This window comes from Pseudorca crassidens, chromosome 5 (genome assembly GCF_039906515.1).
Source record: "Pseudorca crassidens isolate mPseCra1 chromosome 5, mPseCra1.hap1, whole genome shotgun sequence".
NCBI lineage: Eukaryota > Metazoa > Chordata > Mammalia > Artiodactyla > Delphinidae > Pseudorca > Pseudorca crassidens.
Window position 1 is genome coordinate 75524126 of NC_090300.1, and position 15117 is coordinate 75539242.

The 15117-nt window shown below is 51.3% G+C and overlaps 1 protein-coding gene across 4 annotated transcripts; it reads right to left on the reverse strand.

Moving 5' to 3' along the window:
* Nucleotides 1-3828: 3828 nt before the first annotated feature.
* CPN2 (carboxypeptidase N subunit 2) lies at nucleotides 3829-15055 on the reverse strand. Of its 4 annotated transcripts, none has more exons than XM_067738458.1 (3): nucleotides 14088-15055; nucleotides 6762-6853; nucleotides 3829-5760 (listed from the first exon to the last, which is right to left on the reverse strand). In XM_067738458.1, the coding sequence occupies exon 3, from the start codon at nucleotides 5749-5751 to the stop codon at nucleotides 4108-4110; it is 1644 nt and encodes a 547-aa protein (XP_067594559.1). In that variant the 5' UTR covers nucleotides 5752-5760; nucleotides 6762-6853; nucleotides 14088-15055; the 3' UTR covers nucleotides 3829-4107. The 4 variants fall into 4 exon arrangements, with proteins under 4 accessions (XP_067594559.1, XP_067594558.1, XP_067594557.1 ...); XM_067738457.1 differs by lacking the exon at nucleotides 14088-15055 and adding an exon at nucleotides 8928-12168 and having other exon boundaries at nucleotides 6762-7534; XM_067738456.1 differs by lacking the exon at nucleotides 6762-6853.
* Between the last annotated feature and the right edge of the window lie 62 nt (nucleotides 15056-15117).

Below are 15117 nucleotides of genomic sequence, written 5' to 3' on the forward strand. Positions count from 1 at the left end.
CTCTAGAAATAATAATAATAAGAGATAACATTTTTGAGAACTTACCACGTCTCATTGTTTTCGGTTCTTTCCATGAATGAATATTTTATCTTCACCAGTAGCGCTGTGAGGTGAGTAGTATTATCCCCATGATAAACAGCATGGATGAGAAAACTGAGGTGCAGAGGGTTTCAGTAACTTGCCCAAGGTTACCTTGCTAGCAAGTGGCGGGGAAGTCACTGAAGAACTGTGGAACATTCCAGGCATCAGCGCAAGGACTCCCATCTGCTGTAAGGAGGTGCTTTGGAGGGACTTAGCCACCCTCGTCCTCGTACTGCTAGAAAACAAGCCAGCGTGCACTCAGCTTACTGTTTCTCCAAAATCTGAGAACACTGAGGATGATAAAATAAAACCAACCAACAAACAAAAAAAAAACCTATGAGATATTTTGGGACACAGTGTTGTGGCTTATTTTGTTCATGAATTCATCACAAGCATTACACCAGGTGGGTCTGATAAGGTGAGCATTTGCTCCACAACCCTGGGGCAGCTACAGATGGTGGGAAGACCTAGAACTGGACAAAATCGAGCCCTGAGTTTTCAAGCCTGGCTAAGCATTAGAATCACTGGGGATGTTTTGTGTGTGTGTGTGTGTGTGTGTGTGTGTGTGTGTGTGTGTGTGTTTAAACTGATATCTGGGTCTCCCTAGGCCAGTTGAATCATCATCTCTGGAAGTGGGGCCCTGTTGTCTTTTATAACTTCCCACAGGTGATTCTAGGATTCAGTCAGCATTGAGAACCAACCTCCTCTGGCCCAGAGAGGAGCCATGATTTGCCAAAAGCCAAATGTTAAGAAAGGGGGAGCTAAGTGTCCTGATTTCTTTCCAGAGCCCATCAAAAGCTCTACTGCTGCCCCAGACTGGGACCACCTCACAAGGAAACAGGCAGCAGGACCGAGGGCCCTGGGTGCACAGCACACTCAGAGCTGCCTCTTTGTCTGCGTACCTCGGTCTGGGGGGATGCTCAGCGCCCCCTGCTTCCTGTCAGCTCCAACCTGAAGACCCTAGCAGCCCTCAGTAGTCAGGACCTGCACCACTGCAGGCTCAGGCCTGGCCTCCCTGGCCCTGAAGAGAACCCCTGAATCCTCACCTCTGCCCCCATTGTTTCCCCACTTTCATCAGATGGTTGGGTCACCAAATAATATACCCAATTAAATAAACTACGAATCGCTTTTTTAGTATAAATATGTCCCTAGCAGCATGTATGCGCTTATTTGTAAATCTGGCAACCCTACCCAAAGAGCACAGTGACTCTGATCTCGTCCAACCAACTTGAAAGGGCCAGCAAGCAGCTTGCCCTGTCAGCCGGTGCTCTTTCCACAGCACCATTCAGCACAGAGAAAAATTATTATATCTTAACCTAACAAAGAGTTCTATTGGGAGGGAATATAATTAAGAGAAATGTCTGCGGGATTATCTTGTTCCTTTATCCCTGGCGGTAGACCCAAGGACTATTTGGACCAGCAGCTCTAGTTCAGACGGGCATCCATCTGATGGAGATTTGGGAAGCGCCTGCTGTGTGCTGGTGACCCTTTCCCCAGACAGTGGATATCACAACCAGCTGGAAGCTAGCAGCCACTGCAGCCCAGCCTTGGGCCTGGGCAGTGAAAGCACAAGCCTTGGGGGCTGGCATCACGGGACCCTCAGTCGCTCAGGGCCTCCTCCTTTCTGGGGAAGCAACGTTCCCCAACCTTGGAGGACCTGGTCAGGATTATTCTTAAGCCAGAGGCTTTTGGGGACTGAACCAAATGAATCTGGGAGACAGTCTGTTCCTTTGGCACAGCTGCCAAACTACCTTCCATCACCTTAGAATTTAACTGGTATCACGCTCAGGAAGCATGTCTTTTTAAAAGGACGTCACTGCACACGAGGGTGAAGTTGTACTTCCTTGTCTAAAGCTGGCATCTTTCTCCTCCCTTTCCCCAAAACCGCCCCTGCCCTTGGTCGATGGCTTCACGGTCCTCCCTGTCTCCCAGGAGAGAAAATTGAGAGTCACCCCAGGTTCCTCCCTCCCCCCATCTTCCAGCCCCACCCACTGGACCCCTGACTCCCTCACCAAACCCTTTCTTTGCCTCAGGCTTGCTCATGTCCTTGAAGGAGTGGCTCCACCAGCCAGCGGTACCTGGAGGCTCCCCTGTGCCCATAATCCAGCTTTCTAATTTCCATGGGATTAATAGGTATGAAGTGATACCTATATTGTTTGAATTTGCATTTCTGTAATTATTTCAGTCTTTTAATCCATCTGTGTATGTGCTGTTCGGATGCTGAAAACTTTTCATTCTATTTCCTTGGCATCCTTGAGCCGTTAGCTCAGCTCTTAGCTCAAGCCAAGCAAGAATCCTTACTGTTTTCCCTGTCTCTTGATCTCCTCAAACTTCACAGGCAGGAGCATGACCCTCCTCTGCATAAAGTCCTTCAGTAACAGCTGGGCGTTCTTAATGAACACGTGAACTCCCTGGGCCTGTCGAGGCTCCAGCTACCTTTCAGCCTTACTTATCTCCCCATCTCCTCTCCCACCTGTAGCCTGTTCCAGAGGCCATGGCCCTGTCCTCACCCACTTGCCCGTCTCCATCCCTTGACTCACACACTTCTTGCACAATCTCAAGGCCCAGGGATCAAATGCAGCTTCCCGAGGTCTGCGCTCACCCAGACATCCACCTCCCCTGAACTCCCCAGCACCTTCTTGGTGCCCACCCCGTCTTACTTATGTTTTCATCCCATGCATCCTTTTCTGATCTCTCCACCAGACTATGAGCCCCTGGAGGGCCTGCTGTACATCTGATTTATTTCTCCCTCCCCTACCCCAGCACTTCACCCAAGCCAGTCCGCACCGCAGGCTGGGAAACCAGGAAGGGGGCTGGGTCACGGTTCAATCCAGGGAGACAAAGAGCTTCCCTGGGCTGGGAACGGGAAAGGAGAAATGGACAGAGCGGCGCTCAGAAGCATTCAGTGACTGGTTGGCCAAGAAGAATAAGGGGAGGAGAGATTGAAGACCACTCCCAGCTCCTGGGCTTGGCGATTTGCTGGGACCCAGGAGGAGCTGGGGTCGGAGTCTGGTTTGGACGTGTTTGTGGCCGTCGTGATAAAACACGGGGCTGCAGGCAGAGCAGGCGGATGTCTCGTCATGGAGCCAGAAACCCGAGTCCGAGATTTGGCTCCGGTCTTTGGAGATTTGAGGTCATCAGCGTAGAGGCGGCAACTGACCCCAAGGGCCTGCACAGGGATTACCCAGGGAGCCTGAATGACAGCCAGCCCCGAGGACACCAGCGCGCAAGAGGTGACTGAGTAAAACGGGGAGAGCAGCTGGGCTTGGGTAAGAGGGTGATGTCCCCAGAACCAAGAGAGGACCATTTCAGTGAGTGAGCAGTCCACAGAGGCCGACACTTACAACTGAAGGGCGTCGGTCCCAGCCACCCAGCTCCCTCCTCCCCCCTCCCCTCAGGGAGCAGCCATCCCATGGCTGAGCAGGCAAAGCGTTTCCCCTCCAGAGCCCCTGTCACCTGACTTCTCCTGGAAGCGCTGGAGGGGGGCACGAACGGCATGAGTCCCTGAATGTGGAGTCAGAGCCCCGCCCCTCATCTTTCTGGTCACCTCTGCTTTTATCTTCTCCCCTATTTGTCTTTATCAATTAAAACCACAGTTCCAGGCAGAGAAATAGAAACAGACATTGGCTTTGAACTGGACGTCAAGAGCGGGTGGCCTCCACTTTGCGGAAATGGAGCAGTGGTAAGAGGGTATCTCAGGGTGGGGATGAGATTAGGGTGGGTATTCAATAACAGAAAAACACCAGGGCAACGCCATCAGTTTATTCTCCGGACCACGATGCAGATTTAACGGATGCTTTGCAAAGCTTGAGGAAGGCCCTGTTCGGTCTCAGACTCAGAGACTCGGGGGATGAAGGAGGAAGGGGCGGCGGAGACTCGGGGGCGAGCTCCCCACCCACTCCACCCGGGGAGATGCAACTCCATCCCTTGCATCTGAAGAACGAAAGCTTCAGCTCCCCTCCCCGGCTCTTGCCTGGCTGGGCCCGGAGGCTGTCTGCCCAGGCTCCCAGCCCATCTGCTCTGCACCTAGGGCTCCCCTGCCAGAGCCTCGATCGACACGGTGACCCTCACAGAGCCACAGCTGGACTTCAAGTCCCACTCCTGACTGCCATTGAACGTCAGTCCCGGGGAGGCCGAGCCCTGCCTGGGAGACAGCTGGACGTTCAGCCAGCGACACCGGGCCTCGTCACAAGCCAGCACCACGGTGCCCTCGGGGTTGCTGTAGAGGCACCGGCCCCAGGTCGCCTTCTCCTCCGTGGCCAGGTCCCAGCCGCCCCCTGGCTCCCTGTCCTCCGGCCCCGGGGCCTGGAAGCCCAGGTGGTCCTGGGTGACCGGACACACCAGCTGCTCCTCCCTCAGGGCGGGCACCACCTGACCCTTCAGGTAGGCGGGGCCGGCACAGTAGGTCTGGCTGTTGAAGAGCCGGTCGCTATACTGGTACAGCCACCCGAAGAGATAGGCCAGGTGGCAGTCGCACTGCCAGGGGTTGCCGTGCAGGGCCAGGTTGAACAGGTTGTAATTGGTGTCAAAGATGCCCTGGGGGAGCGTGGTCAGGAGGTTCCTGGAAAGGCTGAGCACCTCAAGCATGGACAGGTTCTGGAAGAGGGCTGGGTGCAGGGCCGTCAGGTTGTTGCTGCCCAGATAGAGCTTGACCAGCCCCTCAAGGCCCCTGAAGATGCCAGCCGGCAGATGGGTGAGGGCATTGTGTGAGAGCGTGAGGGACCCGAGGCTGGACAGGTTGGCAAAGGCTCCCTCGGGGATGGTCTCCAGCTGGTTGTGGGACAGGGACAGGCTGACCAGGCCCGGGGAATGGGCGAAGAGGCTGGCGGGCAGCGTCCGCAGTGCGTTGCCCTGCAAGCTCAGGAAGGTCAGGTTGCCCAGGGAGGAGAAGATGGACCGGGGCAGGTGGCTGATGGTGTTGCGCTGCAGCCATAGCTTCTCCAGGCGGGACAGCCCCGCGAACGCCTGCGCGGGCAGCTCGGAGATGGAGTTGCCGTCCAGGAAGAGTTCCCGCAGGCCGCCCAGGTGGCTGAACAGCCCTTGGGGCAGGCCGGCCAGTGCGTTGTTGCTCAGCCTCAGGGTCTGCAGGCTGCAGAGGGGGGCGAACAGTTCCTCGGGCAGCTGGGCCAGGAGGTTCTGAGCGAGGTTGAGGGTCTTCAGACGTCTCAGAGGCTGGAAGAGCCTCCCGGGCAGCGTCTGGAGCCGATTGCCCTGCAGCTGGAGGGACTCCAGGACATCCATGTGCTGGAAGAGGCCCTCGGGCAGAGCCTCCAGCATGTTGAAGTTGAGGGTGAACTTGCCCAGCGAGGTCAGGTTGGAGAAGATGTCAGTGCTGAGGTTGGAGAAGGCACCGCCAGTGATCTCCAGGTCCTGGAGCCCCGGCAGCCCCCCGAAGGCATCCGGCCCGAAGTGGCACACCTGGGTGTTGAGGAAGACCACCTTGGTCAGGTTGGGGCTGCCACTGAAGCTCCTGGCTCCCACCATGGTGAATGAGGTCTCCACGAAGATGATGTCTGTGGCGTGTGGCGGGATGTCCAGCGGGATGGCGGCCAACTCCTCGTCGGAACAAAAGACCTCCCGGATGAAGCAGTCACACCCCTTGGGGCAGGGCTGGGTAGGCGTGGCCAGGAGCAAGAGGCAGGCCCAGCGCAGCCAGGCTCTGGGCAGCATCTCCTAGATCTGAGTGGGAAGCGAAAACAGAAGTGGCACCTTCGTCAAGGGCAGGCAGCCCGGTGACCAGCACACTGGTCAGAGAGCCAGGAGATGGGAAGCTAGTTTATGTTTCTAATAGTTGTTTTCATACCACCTCACAGCAGCCTTGCAAGGTCAATAGGACCAGAGTTCTAACCTTCTGACAGCAAGGGTGTCTCGTGGCCAGTCCACAGTCCCACCCTGCAGGTTAGTGGCAGGACCAAGACCCTGGTCTCGTGGACCTGACGTTTTCTTTCCAGATTGGAGAAAGAGGTGGGACCGAGACCAAAAGGCATGGAACAGGGGTATAAAAGGAGACGATGGGTACTGTGGAATTTTTAAGATGATATGTAAAGTATGGGCAGATTATTCCTGAGTTGGAAAGTCTTTTAACCATAACTCTTCCTGAGTTTTCGAATCTCAGCACATTGCAGAGCCTAATTATGAGGAGATCTTACCCTCAGCTCTTTGCACCGCTGAGGCTGAGAGCAGACACAGGGACAAGACGGGATCTTATCTTGGAATGAGTCCACCTTCTCTTCAGTGCTGCTACCAAAACGCTCCCCTCCTGCCCACCACCCCTATCACCAGCCTGGAGCCCACGGAACTTTCCAACACTGTGTGGACAGGTGGGTCCCAGATGAGGGGATTCCACAGACCTGTAGGTTTTGTTTTAAATAAGGGAAGGGGACCAAGTTTTTAGTTCACTAAATATTAAATTTTTTTAATGCCAGCATCTACCACAGGTCACGAATTGGTGACACAGCTGACAAGCACATTTTACTTACCACTCAGTCTTTTTTATGTCTGAACCACTAGCCGGCATGTAGAAACTGAGAAATAGCACATTAAATGTTTCCAGACTTCAGGATGATTTAGGGACATTGGGTTCACATTCCCACATAACGAGATCAACGGGGTCTTAATTGTCCCATTAGGGGGTCTGTACCCCCCACACCTCTACTGCTCCCACCCACGTCATCATTTACATGGCTTCTAGTGGTTCGAGTTCCATGAGTTGGAATACCAGCTCCATCACGTTCTCGCTATGTGACCTTGGGCTGTGCTTCAATTTTCTTATCTGTAAAATGACGATAATATTAGTGCTAACCTTGTTGGGGTAATTGCAGGATTAAATGAGTAAATAGAGGTAAAATTCTTAGAACAGCGTCTGACATAGTGTGAGCAATTAATAAGCTATGTTAACCATTGTTAAAGGTTGCAAACCACCGTCATTACAGAAAAGATTATTTGAACATGAAAGAAGTAGGAAGAACAAAATGCCCTTTAGCTAGAATATATTTAGCTTTAAAGAAAGAAAGAAGACAGACAGAAAGAAGAAAAGTCAGAAAGAAAGGGAAAATTCTCATGCAATATAATCGTAATTTTTCTCAATTTACCTGTCCTCAGCAAGAACTCAGCTGGCTCCCTGTTGGGGAATCTTGGCCCCAAGCACCCTTTCTGCACCCTGCCTCTCTGCTGCCCTCTGCTGGCTGCTTCCTCCATCGCAAGATTCAGCTTCAGCCAAAAGGCTCCACATGCAAGCACGGTGCTTACAAAAAGCCCCCTGTACCCTCTTCCCATTCAGACGCTCAATAACTCTCAGTTTTTCCAGGAATTTTTCTGCCTAATCAATACAGAAGGAACAATTTCTCCCTGAAAAAGCGCTGCCGCTCCCTTGAGGCTCCTCTGATGGCCACATAGGTAAGCCACAGGAGGTGGATTAAACACCATGGTTGGGAAGGTCTCTAACAGTGAGGGTCTTGCTGCCACTCAGGACACACTAGGGCAAAGGACAAGCCTCCTGGTCCTGCCATCCCATAGACCAGCATTACAGAGTTCAGCTTTAGCGTGAGACTTTATTCTCTTGAGATTGCATGCGCGGAATACAGATAAGAAGAAGAGAGCCTGGCTGAAGAAGGATGACGTAGCCATGGTCCCACCCATACCTGCTACCTGGGCTGTCCCTAGGCTCCTACACGAAACCCCTGGTCATCCTGACAGAAGCCTTCTCTGACTCCTGATATGTTTCTCTATCTTAGCACCTGGCATCGTCCTCCAGATGACGGGTTCTCACAGCTGTCCTTTCTGCGAGAAGGTGGGTGTGGTCCTCTCTACGCTCGTGTTGATTCATGATAGGGTCTGTTGAACTGAACCATCCGTGGCTGAGATGAGCAGCTTGAGAGGCAGAGCTGCCCTTCCCTGGAATGATTCCAGCCCGGAATGAATGACCGTAGCCAGGCATGAGCACGGCCTTGAGCCCTCCCTCCTCCTTCCCCCACCTAGAGTAAGAGAGGAGCAATTCCTATTTGTAAAGCACCATAATATTATCAACATGCCAGTCCCCTTCCTGCTAACCCCTTTGGTCCTTGGTTCTCAAAGGCAGTTTCCAGAAGAAATCCCACTAGAAGGGACATGAGGACCCTAGGGACCATCTGGCCAGCCTCATTGAGAGGGTGAGGCCAGGCCCCCAGGTGTCTGCAGTGGGGCCTGGGTTAGAACCCAGATCTCCTGGTTTCCTTGATCACTCCTGCTGGGAGACCTGGGACCAAAGCAAGAGGGGCAGGTGAAAGGAAAAGCCTCATAGGGACACTGTGCCTCACCCGCCCCTGCTGTACCTCTAACTTCTAACCCAATGTCACTTGGAAATAATATGATTTAGAAGCAGTCTACAGATTCAATGCAATCCCTATCATATTACCAATGGCAGTTTTTACAGAACTAGAACAAAAATCTTAAAATTTGCATGGACACACAAAAGACCCCGAATAGCCAAAGCAATCTTAGGGAAAAAAATGGAGCTGGAGGAATCAGACTCCCTGATTGCAGACTATACTACAAAGCTACAGTAATCAAAACAATATGGTACTGGCACAAAAACAGAAATATAGATCAATGGAACAGGACAGAAAGCCCAGAGATAAACCCACGCACCTACGGTCAACTAATCTATGACACAGGAGGCAAGGATATACAATGGAGAAAAGACAGTCTCTTCAATAAGTGGTGCTGGGAAAACTGGGCAGCTACATGTAAATGAATGAAATTAGAACACTCCCTAACACCACACACAAAAATAAACTCAAAATGGATTAAAGACCTAAATGTAAGACCAGACACTATAAAACTCTTGGCAGAAAACATAGGAAGAACACTCTTTGACATAAATCACAACAAGATCTTCTTTGACCCACCTCCTAGAGTAATGGACAGAAAACAAAAATAAACAAATGGGACCTAATGAAACTTAAAAGCTTTTGCACAGCAAAGGAAACTATAAACAAGACAAAAAGACAACCCTCAGAATGGAAGAAAATATTTGCAAATGAATCAACAGACAAAAGATTAATCTCCAAAATATATAAACAGCTCATGCAGCTCAATAGTAAAAAAACAACCTAATCAAAAAATGGGCAGAAGACCTAAATATACATTTATCCAAAGAAGACATACAGATGGCCAAGCAGCACATGAAAAGCTGCTCAACATCACTAATTATTAGAGAAATGCTAATCAAAACTACCATGAGGTATCACCTCACACCAGTTAGAATGGGCATCATCAGAAAATCTACAAACAACAAATGCTGGAGAGGGTGTGGAGAAAAGGAAACCTTCTTGCACTGTTGGTGGGAATATATTGATACAGCCACTATGGAGAACAGTATGGAGGTTCCTTAAAAAACTAAAAGTAGGGCTTCCCTGGTGGCGCAGTGGTTGAGAGTCCGCCTGCCGATGCAGGGGACGTGGGTTCGTGCCCTGGTCCGGGAAGATCCCACGTGCCGCGGAGCGGCTGAACCTGTGAGCCGTGGCTGCTGAGCCTGCGCGTCCAGAGCCTGTTCTTGCAATGGGAGAGGCCATAACAGTGAGAGGCCCACGTACCGCAAAAAACCAAAACAAACTAAAAGTAGAACTACCATATGACCCAGCATATACACAGAGAAAACCATAATTCAAAAAGACACACGCACCCCAATGTTCACTGCAGCACTATTTACAATAGCCAGGTCATGGAAGCGACTTAAGTGCCCATCAACAGACGAATGGATAAAGAAGATGTGGTATATATATACAATGGAATACTACTCAGCCATAAAAAGGAATGAAATTGGGTCATTTGTAGAGACGTGGATGGACCTAGAGACTGTCATACAGAGTGAAGTAAGTCAGAAAGAGGAAAACAAATACCGTATATTAACGCATATATGTGGAATCTAGAAAAATGGTACAGATGAACTGGTTTGCAAGGCAGAAATTGAGACACAGATGTAGAGAACAAATATATGGACACCAAGGTGGGAAAGCAGGGGCAGGGGGTGGTGGTGGGATGAATTGGGAGATTAGGACTTACATATATACACTAATATGTATAAAATAGATAACTAATAAAAAAATTGTAGTTATACAGAAAAAAAAAAGAAATAATATACTTTAGAATTTTCCAACGAAGGGATGTAACCGGAGAATTCAGGACTTGAGTCAAAACTATGGCATCAATGGCACAGAAAATCAAGTGTAGAGAAATCAGCTTAGGCTCAGGCAGTGGTTGGTGGGAGAGGTGGGCGGAGCTTCTCTGGTGTGGGGGGCTGAGCTAGGGGGCGAGACCCACCTGCCAGCTCCCAAAGCTCTCACACCTACATCTTGATCCTCAGAGCACATCGAGAAATTTCCAGGACAGGGAAACTGGGGGACCCAGAGCTACAGCAACAGGTCTAAGGGCACATGACTAAGAAGCGTGGGGCTAGGATCTGTCCTGATGGCCTGAGCTGTCAGCAAGGTGCTTGCAGCAACACCACAAGGCTTCTGGAACAGGAAGACCCATGCTCACATTTTCAGGACCCAAGGTGAACATACACAAGGGACCTTGTCTACCGCCTGTCCCCTTCTCTTCCCACCGACCTCTCTCCGGTACTGTGAGTAGAGATCCCTCGCACAGCTGTGTCCCCGCACCTCACAAGCCTAAGGGAACGCACTTCTGTGACGGGGTCAGCCTAGAGAAGATGGACCTCGGGAGGCATGCCACACAAGCCCTGGGTCCTGGGTACCTGAATCAGGATTTGAGATGGGGACACAGCCTCCAGATGGGCATGTCCCTTTGATCATGCAAACTTCTCACCTCTTGGGGGTGTCATGGTGGGAGGGGAACCAGAACAAGGCCTCTGAAGTTCAGTGCAAGACCCTCTTGTCCCAGTCCACTGGGGCAAAGGAAGTGATAGTTGGTACTCACAGTGAGGGTATGGAACACGTATCATTTCCAAATGTTCCGCTCCCAGCCCAAGACTCACTCTCACATCACTCTAGAATGGCTAAGAGTTTGTGCTGTGGTGTCAGAGAGTCTGGGTTCAAATCTTGTCTCCATCCCTTACTAGCTGTGTGGCTTTGGCTGAATTACTTAACCTCTCCGTGCTTCAATTTCCTCACCTTCAAAACAGCAAGGTTCAATACTACCTTCCTCAAGGGGTGTTTCCGAAGGGTGAATGAGAAAATGCATCTAAGGCTCCAAACCCAGAGCCGTGTACACAGAGAGCACTCAGCTCCATCAGTCCAGGCTAGCCCCAGCTCTGTGGTAAAGCAGTCGCAGGAGTCAGCTAAGGAAAGACTGGTGGGCTCATCCAAGCACCTCATTTACGGGCCAGCCGGATGTCTCGCTACAGCACCTTCTGGCTCTTCTGGCCAAGGGAAACGGGTCATTGTTTTGTCCTTGGTTTAGTGGAGCTCAGATTCTGATGTGGCCAGGACGCCCTGGACTTGGGCCTCTTCCCCGAGCCACCCTCAAGAGCAGGTCTCCACAGGCTCTGGAGACCGGGAGCATCCCCGCCTAGGTACTGTGCAGGATGGCAGCAGAGGGGACAGTGGGGCGGCAGCCAGAAGATTCCAACTCGTCATCTAAGAAACCACCTCTGCATTTGCGCAGAGACCAGCAAATGCCCACAAAAATGTTCCATGCCTTCAGCAAGCCGAGGAAGCCTGGCTTTTTGTGGAGGGGGGGGAGGGGTGACTGGCTGCGAATGGACTCTTTCCTCTTCCTTCTCAGATTACTTTTGGATTGGCACCTTTGTGTGTGTACCACAAGCCCATCTGTCATCCACCACAGAGCCAACCCTCACTCCTTCCAGAGGGTGATGGGAGCCCAGAGCCCGGCCCGACACCCCCGGGAGACTTGTCCCTGGACCTGGGGTATCCACATCAGGATCTGTCTCACCAACGTGGCTGGATTTTGCCCCTCGGGCTCTAGTACATCTGCGAGCAGGAAGAGGGGCTTCCAAGGCTTATCTGGAGCCCCTGACTGCCTCACCCAAGTCTCCAGGACCCCGGTCTCCTTTCCTCTCAATCAGAGAAGTAAGCCAAGTGGCTGAGGCAGTGGGACCTGCGCTGGCTCCCTTCCCAGCCAGCCCGCCCTCCCCACCCTCCCTGCTGCCCAGGGTGTCCCAAGCAGTGAAGTAATCCCTCAGAGTCCCAGTTTCCGCATTTGTAGATTGAGAACAATCATGATAATCATGATAATGATAATAACACCCGCATTACCGCACATTAGGGTCATCGTGGCAATTAAATGAAACAACTGGCCATGGGTTTATGATACTCTGATATAATAAATTTATATTTGGTCTTCCTGGTTCCTGGCACAGAGCTCCAAAAACCCTTGGAATATCCTGAGTGATAAGAGGAACGTCTTTTGTTATTCGTAATAAGCTCCTTTCAACCCACACCTGAGTTTATGTCACTGAAGTGACTTTGATGGTCCCCTAGAGAGCTTCAGACGGTACACAAAATATTTGCAGTGGTTATCTCTGAAGAACAGAATTAATTGCGGTGATTTTAATTTTTTCCTTTGGCTTAATAATGTATTTTCAACTTTTAAAAATAATAAATAGGTGTCACTGTTGTAATAAGGTTGAAAGTTATTATAAAAATAATGTAGGGAATTCCCGGGCAGTCCAGTGGGCACAGGTTCGATCCCTGGTCAGGGAACTAAGATCCCGCATGCTGCACAGCACAGCCAAAAAAATTAAACAATTAAAACAATTTTTTAGATCATGTAAAACACACAGCACAGTTCCACGGACCTAACAGGGGCTTCCTTGACTCCTTTCCTTCCTTGCAATTACACTGCAGAGGCTCAAGGAAACTTCATCCACTGTCATAGCTTCCTGAAGGGAACTAACATTCTGAAATAGGAGGTTGTGAAGCAGGCACTGTCCTTTCTCCAAATGCTCCCCATGGGCCCCACCTCTAGCCCTCTCTTAGGCAGCCCCCTCCACTTGAATGCCCTTGCTGACCTTTCCCTGTTGCTACCTGTCCCCAGTCTCCCTACCCTCCAGGCCAGCACGTCACACGTCCCCTGGGAAGCCTTTCTGGACTGCACCTCTTTTGGACCCTGCAGGGACTTGTCTTCTGTTGAACATGTGGGTCCTTCTGCTCTGCCTTCTAGTCAGTTGCGCCACCTGACTAGGAGCCCCTGGGAGGTGGCGGTCCCGTGACCGCAGCATCTCTTACCTGGCCGTGCACCCCAGCACCTGGCCCAGGGCTGAGCCAGAGAGGTGCTCAGGCCCTGGGTGCCGAATTGAACAGGATGTATTTGTGGCTCTCGTGAGCCTGTATCCAGGGTCTTATCCTTCATCCTGCTTCATGGGTTAGGGCTCTGTCATTGCTGTACCCTGGGTTTAGATTCTGACCCGGCTACCTACTAGCTGTGTGGGATTGGGCAAGTCACTCCCTCTCTAAGCCTCAGTTTCCCAGTACCTGGTTATTACCCCATCCCTTAGTGTTAAAATTAGCACTCAATTGGATGACAAATACGCTAAATGAGATGGTAAATAATAAAGGACTTAATGCAGTGCCTGGCAAATAATAAATGTTTGCTAAAACGTAGCCACATACATGTTTTATTCCTACTTTATCATCGAAACCAGGACACTTCTGAGAATAAAAGGAGAGCTCTTGATAATTATGCCAGGATGACAGGCATAAACAAGGGTGGGACCGGGAAAACCTACACATATGGTCACACTGCTTTATCCCCACCGTCCACTAGGAGTTGTCTGTGCCCAGGGACTGGGTCACCTTCATCTCAGAATCCCACACCGTGACCTGCCTCCAGCCCCAGCCCAGCACCACCCTGGCTGAGTACCTCAGGGGCTTCTCCTGCCCGGGCAAGGGGACACAGAAGGTGCAGCCTACATGGAGTTGGGGACGTGCTCTGAAACCTGGGTCAAGTGGCCAGCCCATCTCCTGCCCCCAAGCTGGGGTCCCAGGCCAGATTCCTCCCACGTCCCCACAGACCCCAGAGCCCTGTAGTGACCCCAGGAAACCTACCGCGAGGGGCTCACGGTTGGGGACCAGCTGCCCTGGCTGTTCCTCAGGAGCAGAAGAACTTCTGGTGTGGTCAGTGGTCAGCCTGAGCCCAGCAGTCCTGCTGCTGATCAAAGTTCCAGGCAGTGGTTCCTCCCCTCACGTGGCCTGAGCGTTCCCGGAATGTCACCAGGGTCACAGGACAGCAGAAGAGAATCTAGGCAAGGCCTCTGCAGATTACAAAATGACCCTGAACTGTTCCCATGGACGGATCCAGGTTGAGGCCAAAATCCAGCTAAGGTTATGGTCTTGGCAACTTTAGGACCCTAAGGGCAGCCACTAGGCCATAGAAAGTTTCTAGTAAGTTGCTCTGGGCTGAGGGCTCCGCATTCACATCCCCTCCGGTGCAAGGTCAGACTGACCGCAGCTGGGCAGCCGGCCACATGCACCCGTGGGCTCTCAGTGCCAGGAGAAATTCTAAGAGGGTTGTGGGTTTGCTGTCCTTTTGTGTTTGTTTCTTTATTTAATGCTTATTTAAGTTTGTAAACCCTTTCTGAGTTAAAAGGGGGAAATGATATAGGAAGGTGAATTTTGGCCAAATATGGAGAGAGAAGCTTTAACCACTGGGATATCCAAGGATGAAAGCAGTTGCTTGAGGAGAGAGTGAACAGCCCTGAAGGTGTTCATCCAGGGGCTTCAGAACAAAGTGAAGAGTGTGTGTGTATGTGTGTGTGTGTGCACGCGCACATGCAGGTACTTTAATGAACGCTGAGTGAACCTCACTGCCTTTCTGAGACATAGAAGAAACTCCAGCCTGGGAGTCTGGAAGCCTGGTTTTCTTGCAAGCTCAGCCACTAGTTCCCTAGGTGACTAGGGGAAATACGATTGGGACATTTCCTGTCCCAATCTTACCTTCTTCATCTATAAAATGGGTTGAACCTATTCTTAAGGCCCCTTCTGGCCACAGTGACCTATAGACATCATTGTGGTCCCCACTCACTTTCCAAAGACCTTTTCCAGCCTGGAATTGGTCTCTGTGGGGGGCTGTCCAGGT

Excerpts from the sequence above, each read along its gene's own strand:
- CPN2 (XM_067738456.1), bottom strand. The coding sequence starts at position 5,751 with ATGCTGCCCAGAGCCTGGCTGCGCTGGGCCTGCCTCTTGCTCCTGGCC.